Here is a 10,055-nt window from a genome sequence, read left to right as displayed (position 1 = left end):
GAATGAAACGCATCCAAACTGGATGAACGGTCCTCAATATCTTGGCCCTTGCAAGACATAATATCATAAAATATTATATTTTGTCCTAACGAATTAAGGTCTACTGTAGAGAAGAAATGTCAGTTAAAGAGTTATGTTTTAAGTGGGATATTATGAAAGCAAAAAGCACTATTCAAGACCAAAAATCTTCATTTATTATTAACGTATTAACACAATATACCCCATTTCCCCATTATATGGATTTAGAAGTCATTTGCCCACCGGCAACTATAGTGAACTACCGTAAAACTTCAAATAATAGCCGAGTCCCAAATAGACGCCTGTCTCTTTAAAACGCCTGGTGTGACTACCGGTTTGGGTAAATAAAGGCCGGTCTCAAATAGACGCCGGGTCTGTTTTTTAGTATCGGGTTGTTTGATCTTCTAAAACCTGTCAGATCTTCTGTTCTATGTTTTGATTAGATTTCACGTGACAGACGCAACCGTTCACGAACGACTCATCACTATGGCAACATAAAGAGGTTAAGGTAATGTGATTGGCTGTTGTCGCATCAAAGGCAAGCTTCAGCCACGCGTTAATGCTGACACCCCATGTGAATGAGCTGTCAGTCTTCAGTGTTTCTTAATTAAATCAAAACCACCATGGAGACAAAAAGAAAAAAGTATGATTTGACATTTAAGCTGACAGTTGTCAAATTTGCCGAAACAAATTCGGGAGAAGCAGCGGCAAGACATTTCTCGGTTGATCCAAAGAGAGTGCGAGAATGGCGTAAAAATAAAGCTGAACTGCAACGTCTGTCCGAGGAAGACAACAAAAGGGCCAGACTGCGAGGTGGAGGGAGGAAGAAGGCCAGTGAAGAGCTGGAGGTGAGCGTGTGTGAGTGGATCCACAGCATGCGGGCAAAGCATCTCAGAGTCTCACGTAAAATGATCAGGGCCAAGGCAAAAGAAGTGTATGCAACAGTAAGTGACGGCAGGGATGAGGAGAGTTTTACTGCGAGCGCTGGCTGGCTGGACAAATTCCTGAAGCGCAACGACTTTTCAGTCAGAAGACGCACAACTGTGGCCCAGAAAGACGCAAAGCATTTCACTGAGAAACTGGTGAATTTTGTCACATATACAACGCGGATTATTAAGGCAAAGAAAATACAGCCGAAAAACATTATAGCCATGGACGAAACAGCGGTGTGGTTTGATATGGTGGGCTCTACAACGGTGGATGCAAGAGGTGCGCGCAGTGTTCCACTGAAAACCACAGGCCATGAGAAGAGCCACTTAACTGTGGTGTTGGCTGCGAAAGCAGACGGGATCAAATTGAAACCTTACATTGTCTTCAAAGGGGGGATCAAGGAGGTGAAATCAATGCAAAATATCAGTGGGGTGGTGGTGGCCACGTCCAAAAATGGATGGATGAACGAGGAGTTGACTGCAGACTGGCTTGAGAGAGTGGTGGGAAAGCTCAACTTCGCCCCTCGTCTCCTAGCCTGGGATTCATATCGCTGTCATATCAGCGCAGCGACCAAAGCTGAGCTCAAAAGGGGCTACAACATAACCACGGCTGTGATACCCGGTGGCTGTACAAAGTACATACAGGCCCCTAACGTCGTATGGAACCAACCATTCAAAGCCAGCCTGCACGAGTCCTATGACAACTGGATGGCAGGGGATGTGGACAAAGAGTACACAGCTGGAGGAAATATGAGGGCCCCAGCTCGCCGCTTGTTGGTTTCCTGGGTACTTCAAGCGTGGGAAAAGCTGGATACGGAGCAGCTGAAAAATTCCTTTAAGGTATGCTGTGCGGCGTGCGCGTGTGTGTGTGTTGGTTGTTTGTGTGCGAGGGAGAAAGAGGAGATACCGGTAATATATTTCATTAACTTCGGGATGTTATCCTTAGGTATGTGGCCTGACAGTAGCTTCTGATGGAAGCGAGGTTCACCTTATCCGTTGTTTCAAAGAGGGAGAGCCGTGCGCATCTGGGCGGGAGCTGTTAGTGCAAGCAAGGCAGGCAGAGTTAGCGGAGGCTGGAGAGGGAGAAGTGGAGGAAAGCGACGAGGAGGAGGAATTCGCCAATGAACTTGTAATTGAGGATTGCGGGGATGATGATAGTGATGAATAGAGTAATTTTCTATCACATGATTGCAGTTGTTTTACAGGGTAGCCTTCATTCTTTCTTGTTGATGTGTTTCGGGCAACAAGTTCATACGCTCAATGGATTTTAGCGGTAACCCATTGCTCATTGCTGTCACATCGTTTCGTTTTTTGTGATGCCAATAATCTATGACATTTCTTACATTAAATGATTTGTTAAACACATTTGAATTAATTACCGGTATAAATAAAACGTAATATAATGTGGTAACCTCCTACCGTCACGCTTGAACATATCCACACTAAATTAAAGGCCTGTCTCTTATAGACGCCTGTTTCAAATACAAGCCGGTGCAGTTCGGCGATTTGGGTAAATAGAAGCCCGGGCTATTATTTGAAGTTTTACGGTATATTATACAAAACACTATAGATCTCTTGTAAGATTTTGTTTGGATGATTCTAGAGATCTTCATGATTATGTAGATCAGGGGTGGGGAACATCCGGCCTCCAGGCCGTATGCGGCCCGCGAGACAGTTTGATCCGGCCCACGAGTAACCCCCCCCCCCACCCCCTCCAAAAAAAAACTCAGAATTACAACAAAAAAAGTAAACAGCATTACTGTCAATATAATTGTTATTTTATATTACACGGCTCTGTGGAATACTTGATTCTGATTGGTCAATCGCCCATCCTGGTACTAAGAGTTATCTTAACCGGTACTATATGCTTAACGTGTCACTCCACTGTCAAAAACACTACCACGGGTTACAATGGAAGACTGCAAGGGATAGTTCACCCAAAAATGTAAGCCCATGATTTACTCACCCTCAAGTTATCCTAGGTGTGTATGACATTCTTCTTTCAGACGAATATAATCTGAGTTATATTAAAAAAGTCCTGGCTAATCCAAGCATTATAAATCCATAAAAATGCATCTGTCCATCAAATAACGTGCTCCGTGCGGCTCCGGGGGTTAATAAAGGCCTTCTGAAGTCAAGCCACGCCTTTGCGTAAGAAAAATGTCCATATTTAAAACTTAATTAAGTTCCGGCTGATGGCCTTCCATGGAAAAGTGTTGAAAGTGCCTTCAAGATACTCACGCTACATCTGACGACCGGGACTTTGAACTGCTGAGGCACTTTCAACACTTTTCCCATAAACTGAATACGGAAGGCGATTGGCCGAAGCTCTACTTCATAGAGTTTCGCGTCGGGTCCTGATCACTCTGTCGGGGTTTATTCTGCGATAACAACCGGCTGGATGTACATTATCCCTTACTTATTATATATTATATTTAGGGCTGAAACGACTTATCGAGTTACTCGATTACAAAAATTCCTTGAGGCAAAAACTCTGCCTCGATGCCTTGTTAAATACCGGAAGCACACCATAGCGCGTGATACATGTTGAATTTAGTTGGCGCGATGGCGGAGAGTAAAGATGTCCATAAACGGCAGAGAATGTCTAAAGTTTGGGATCATTACATTCTTAAAAAAGAAGAGAACAAGGTGCAATGTGTCTACTGCAAAGTAGACTAGGCATTCCACAGCAGAACGACTTCAAAGATTCAGCATCTGAACGGAAAACATCCACTCCATGCTGGTTCACTGAAACGTAGCCTCAGCATTAATACATTGATGTTCGCTGATTTTAGTCCCATACTGTATTTGTAGGGATGTCGTGATGCGGTTTGACTAGATATGATGTTTAGCTTTGATGTTTTTAAGTTGTAAACGTTTTCACGTTCAATTGCAAGAGAGTATAGACTAAAAAAAGAACACACACACGCACCCTCGTCTCTCTCACGCCAGTCAGACCAATAGTGGCAATGCATCACATATGCAACTTTTATGTAGCCACGCAACAATAATTTCAGCATGCATTCACTGTATACACCGGGACGTGATGTTGTGACGCGATTTTTCGAACGAATGCTTCACCTAAAATGCACCGCAATGCAAGTGATGCAAGCCAAATTCAGCGATCTATTGAAAATGAATGTATGTATTTCTGCCGGACCAAACTGCAATGAAGCAACTGGTCTGACTGCTTCCTCACGCACGCACGCACGCACGCACGCACACACACACACACACACACACACACACACACACACACACACACACAGGTTGCTAGGTTACCATAGCAAATAGGCTCACCCCAGAAATTATATATTATTTATTAGTAGCCTAATGGTAAATGCTGCAGGTGTAGAAATCTACATAACACAGATATTTACTTTGATGTCAGGGCTAGATTACAGCATGAAACCTGTTGTGCATATTAATACATTCAATTGCTTTTTCTCCCTCTCAACACACAACATTTTTTATCCGATTAATCGATCGATTAAGTGCTAGATTAATCGATTACAAAAAGAATCGATAGCTGCAGCCCTAATTATATTAGATAATAAATATATAATATATGTCCAGGTCATAGTCAGGGTGAACGCAACAGGTACGAGTGTTTGTCATTGCTGACATGCATAATGGGGACAGTCAAGAAAAGAAAAGTAGATGCAGAATGTCGGGCTTTTCAAGAAAAATGGACAAACGATTATTTTTTTTGTCAAAGTGAAAGGCAAGCCAGTCTGCCTAGTTTGTGGGGATGCGCTAGCAGTGATGAAAAAGGCCAATCTCGAGCGTCATTACAGCTCGAAACATGCTAAACTGGATTAGTTGCAAGGACAAATAGGCTTGGATAAAGTTTGGGTGCCCAACAAGCAGTTTTCACAAGAATGCATTCTGACAGAGACAGTGTTACTCCTGCAAGTTTTGTGGTGAGCGAGCTAATAGCGAAGAAGCTGAAACCTCATTCAGAAGGAGAGTTTGTGTCTTGTTGGCGCTGTGGAGCTGCTAGCACCAGACAAAGTAAAACTGTTCCAAAGTGTCAGTTTATCTCGAAGAACCATCGCAGAACGAATTACTGATATAGCACAAGACAACTGTCGTTTCCACCATAAATTTCATCAAAAGCAGAGGGCTAAACAGCCACCAGTTCAAAGAGTTACTGAGTGGTCTTGAGTCTGAGTCTGGAGATCTGGTTTACCATTGTGAGGTGCGAGGGCTGAGTCACGCAGATATGCTCACACGGTTTTATAAACTGAGGGAAGAAGTTAAACAGTTCATGGAGATTAAGGGAAAACCTGTTTTGGAACTCAGTGATGGCAAGTGGCTGTGTGATTTGGCCTTTGTGATGGACATAACCAAGTACCTGTCAGATACCCCTTTTCCACCAGAATGAACCGGGTGCTAGTTCAGAGCTAGAGCCAGTGCTTAGTTGGTTCGACTGAGGAGCCTTCTAAGAACCGGTTTGCCTTTCCATGGGCTAGAGAGCCACCACAGAGCCAGTTCTTACGTCACTGTATACGTCTCCTCTTTCTCAGCGACTCTAGCGAGGCAGCGGGAAACAAACACACCAGGCTTGTCCGAGATGCACCAGCGCTGTGCAGACGATCAGCGTTTGATATCAAAACACCGCATGAATGAATCAAAAGCATAAGGAGTCGTCTGCTCTCGTTGTCATACGGTGATCGTTCTGCACAGCGCCGATGCATCTCGAGCAAGCCTTCCCTCAACAATGGCGAACGTTGCGTTACTATTGATGCACATGGCTTTACGATCCTACATCGGCATCAAAACACAGCGAATCCAGCACATTCGTGCAGTTCGCCGTAATTTGTATAGACGGAGATTACAATCGAGCAGCTATTAGCTCGATTAGCTACTATTTCAAAAATGGCGGTCACAAGTTTGTTTGTGTTGGTCTTGTTGGTCACGGTAACCCTGTCTCCAGCCCCTGACACAAGCGGTTCTTACTTCTAGACCAGCAATGTTTTGGTGCTACTTAAGAACCACTCTTCCTGGTTCGGAGCTGGTGCTTTGGGTGTGGAAAGACAAAGAACCGATTTGAAACTAAGCTCTGGCTCTGAACTAGCACCAGCACTGCCTTGGTGGAAAATGGGTAAGAGCTAAACGTCAAGCTCCAAGGTATGAACCAGCTTCTCTGCTTTCAAACGTGAAATCATTCGAAGGAAAATTAAAGCTGTGGCAATTGCAACTGGAAAAGGGTAACACTGTGCATTCTCATGTGATCGTGTTGTTAGTGATACATGTTCAATAATTTAGTATGGCCCTTAAAGGAAGTTACAAAAATGTAAATGGCCCTTGATAGGAAAAAGGTTCCCCACCCCTGATGTAGGTGTATATATGTCAACAAACAATACTTATTAGTAACATGAAAATCATCTTTCTTTGGGAGGGTTTGCCTTCGCCTTGCTTCCTAGACGTAGGGGTAGGAAGTTCGCAGCCTCATGTGACTGGAAGGAAGTGAATACCTTTTTTTTCTCTTTGAAATCCTTTATTTGGTTGTTTGCTTGCATGTCATTGAGACATAAATCATAGATAATATCTAGAAAAATACTTATAAAAGGAAAATGACAACTATACACTGCGGCAACTATTGTATTGAGACACTGATAATTAATGTGGATTTATTTCTGTTAGCCTAATTATTCTCATCTTAAACAGGACAAACACAGAAAAACTCCTGGTGAAGTGACTGAGATCCACAGCAACATAAAGATGGTGCGTATTAAAGAGGAGAGTGAAGACGTGAAGATTGAAGAAACATTGAGAGTGAAAGATGAAGAAACTGAGGAACAAACAGAGAAAGAGGAGAGTGAAGAGATGAAGATTGAGGAAACATTGAGAGTGAAAGATGAAGAAATTGACGAACACACAGGTTGGTTTCATTCTCATAACTGAACTCAGTCATTTGATCATTATTAAAATCTCCAGCTCTACAGAATTTATATATATATATATGTATATATATATGTATATATATATATATGTATATATGTATATGTATATATGTATATATATATATGTATATATATATGTATATATATATATATATATATGTATATATATATATGTATATATATATATGTATATATATGTATATATATATATGTATATATATATATATATGTATATATATATATGTATATATATATATATACATATATATATACATATATATATACATATATATATATATATATACATATATATACATATATATATATATATATATATATATATATATATATATATATATATATATATATATATATATATATAAACCTGTGATACTTTTTTCAGGATTCTTGGATGAATAAATGAAGAATGGCTGATGAAAATTCAGCTTTGCATCACAGAAATAAATTATATTTTATAGTAAATGTCTATCAAAATAGAAAACCTTTATTTTAAATTGATTTTTTGTTGTATTTTTGGTCAAATAAATACTTGATGAGCATAAGAGACTTCTTTCAAAAACATTAATTCAAATAGTAATATCCAAAAGTTTGACTGGACTTCATTTATAGCATCTGAGCAGAACTTTGTGAACAAAATCTTTATTGATGTGACACTAGGCTACTTTACAGTAAACCCTTCATAATCTGTCCAAAACAGGCCAAAGAAATCTTGTCTAAACATTCTTGCGTCTATGACATTTTATGATTTGAGAAATATGCTATATCTGTTCTATTACAGAGCCTATACATGTTAATCTGCAGTTTAATACGTTTCCTAAAGCATATTATTTCATTATTTATTACATAGAGATTTCACTCATCTCAGTATAGTTTTGGAAAACTGTGAAAATTGTAAGTATGTGTGTAGTAAGTGAAAGTGCACATCAGTTCTATTCATTCACACTTGCAGAATATACAGGATTCATATTTAAACAGTCTTTTTGCGGTTTAATATTCGCAGACACAAGTCTATATCGCAATTAGAAGAACAGAGAATAAATTTAACTGTCACAATCCTCGGCTGGATCCGTTGTTCCTCGAAATGAAACCAACATTTTTTCTGAGGTAAATTATCCCAGGATTATTCCTCACCGCATCTCAAAGCGATGTAAATTCATCGCACTAAACTTGATGTGTTTTACCGAGTTGTTGTGGGTTTTAACTTGTTTGCATAGATCTCCTCAGAATTAGCCTTTTGAATAGAGCGCACGATCCGTGGGCATGGCCCTTTAGCAGATGAGGCAGCATGTGAACAACTGACATCTCTCTCTTTTTAAATGGATCACATAAACAGAATATTTCCGTTCGAGTTGATGGTCATCATTTCTTTAGACATGTGTCTCATATGTTGTGTGACGAGTATTAACTAAGTTGCAGTTCATTTTCTGCAGAGTATCAGAATGGACTTCATTGAGAGAAAGCCGGCAAATCGCACATCATGTTTGTTTTCTTTGTTTTGCAAATAGCACAGCATTTTGTTTTTTTATTGTGAGTGCACAAAAATAGAAGTAGAAACTTAACAGATTTGAATGATGTATAGCACTTGTCTGTATGACTAAAATCAATGGAGTATTTTGAGTCTCTTTCGCACTAAGATAAAAGCGAGTTGGTCATGCTGGACCTCTAGGGGTTAATGCTTTACAAATGTTTTGATGCCTGTTGTGGTGTGCTATTAAACTGGGGTTAACTTTTGTCTTTTTTGCCTTAGACCTGATGCCGTTGAAAGAGGAGTGTGAAGTACTAAAGGAAATGGAAGAAAAAGATCAATATGAGAATGATCATGATTTCATAACTGAAGAAACATATTTTAGTTGCTCACAGACTGAAAAGACTTCAAAAACAAGCAGAGAAAAAACTGAAAATAAAGAAACAAGTTACTTCACCCGCTTTCAGGGTAGAAAGAGTTTGAATCAACAAAGAAATCTTACAGACCACATGAGAACGCACACTGGAGAGAAGCCTTACACCTGCCAAAGTTGTGGAAAGAGTTTTGATCAACATGAAAACCTTAAAGTCCACATGAGAGTTCACACTGGAGAGAAACCCTACACGTGCCCTCAGTGTGGAAAGAGTTTCAAACATAAAGGACACTTCCAAGACCACTTAAGGATTCACACTGGAGAGAAGCCTTACACCTGCCAACAGTGTGGAAAAAATTTCAACCGAAAAGGAAACCTTAATCACCACATGAGAATTCACACTGGAGAGAAGCCTTACACCTGCCGACGGTGTGGAAAGAGTTTTGATCAACATAAAAACCTTAAAGTCCACATGATAATTCACACTGAAGAGAAACCCTTCACCTGCCCTCAGTGTGGAAAAAGTTTCAAACCGAAAGGACAATTTCAAGAACACTTAAGGATTCACACTGGAGAGAAGCCTTACACCTGCCCTCAGTGTGGAAAAAGTTTTAACAGAAAAGGAATCCTTAACATACACATGAGATCTCACACTGGAGAGAAGCCTTACACCTGCCCTCAGTGTGGAAAGAGTTTCAACAAAAAAGGAATCCTTGACACACACATGAGAGTTCACACTGGAGAGAAACCGTTCGCCTGCCAACAGTGTGGAAAAGATTTCAGCCATAAAGGAAGTCTTGATTCCCACATGAGAATTCACACTGGAGAGAAGCCGTTCATTTGTGATCTCTGTGGAGAGAGTTTCAGATATAAAGAAACCTTTAAGCACCACATGAGGATTCACTTATGAGAGAACGATTTTACATCATCAGTCTGGAATGAGTTTCAGACAGAAAAACCTTAAAGTCCCTGTAAAGGCAATTCTGAGATTTGTTTCTAAACACATTATAAATGTAATAAATGTATTGCTGTTACACGTTACTGTGAACTGTGTAGTACTGGATTGTGGAATTAGACCGTTAAACTGTTTTTCACCATTACTGTGTTCAGGATTTTTTGGGCGGGGCTAAAACGGTGGCTCGATGACGCACTGGAGCCACTGTGCATATAGCCCCTCCCCCAACACTATAATAACTGTTGATGACACACTGGAGCCACTGTGCATATAACCCCTCCCCCAACACTATAATAACTGTTGATGACACACTGGAGCCACTGTGCCATATTAGGGGTGTAACGATATTCAAACCGAACCGAAAAACCGTGATACACCACCCACG

At 40.4% G+C, this 10,055-nt stretch overlaps 1 protein-coding gene across 1 annotated transcript; it reads left to right on the top strand.

The window, feature by feature from the left end:
* Window positions 1–893: 893 nt before the first annotated feature.
* LOC307119070 (uncharacterized protein) lies at window positions 894–9,811 on the top strand (the record flags this gene model as incomplete). Its single annotated transcript, XM_079805103.1, has 3 exons — window positions 894–1,787; window positions 6,621–6,834; window positions 8,625–9,811. 3 exons carry the CDS (start codon window positions 894–896, stop codon window positions 9,623–9,625), a joined length of 2,109 nt encoding a protein of 702 aa, XP_079661229.1. The 3' UTR covers window positions 9,626–9,811.
* Window positions 9,812–10,055: the final 244 nt, after the last annotated feature.

The sequence above is a fragment of the Gobio gobio genome, assembly GCF_949357685.1.
Source record: "Gobio gobio genome assembly, chromosome: 1".
NCBI classification, from domain to species: Eukaryota; Metazoa; Chordata; class Actinopteri; order Cypriniformes; family Gobionidae; genus Gobio; species Gobio gobio.
This window is presented reverse-complemented; position numbering and strand designations above follow the sequence as displayed.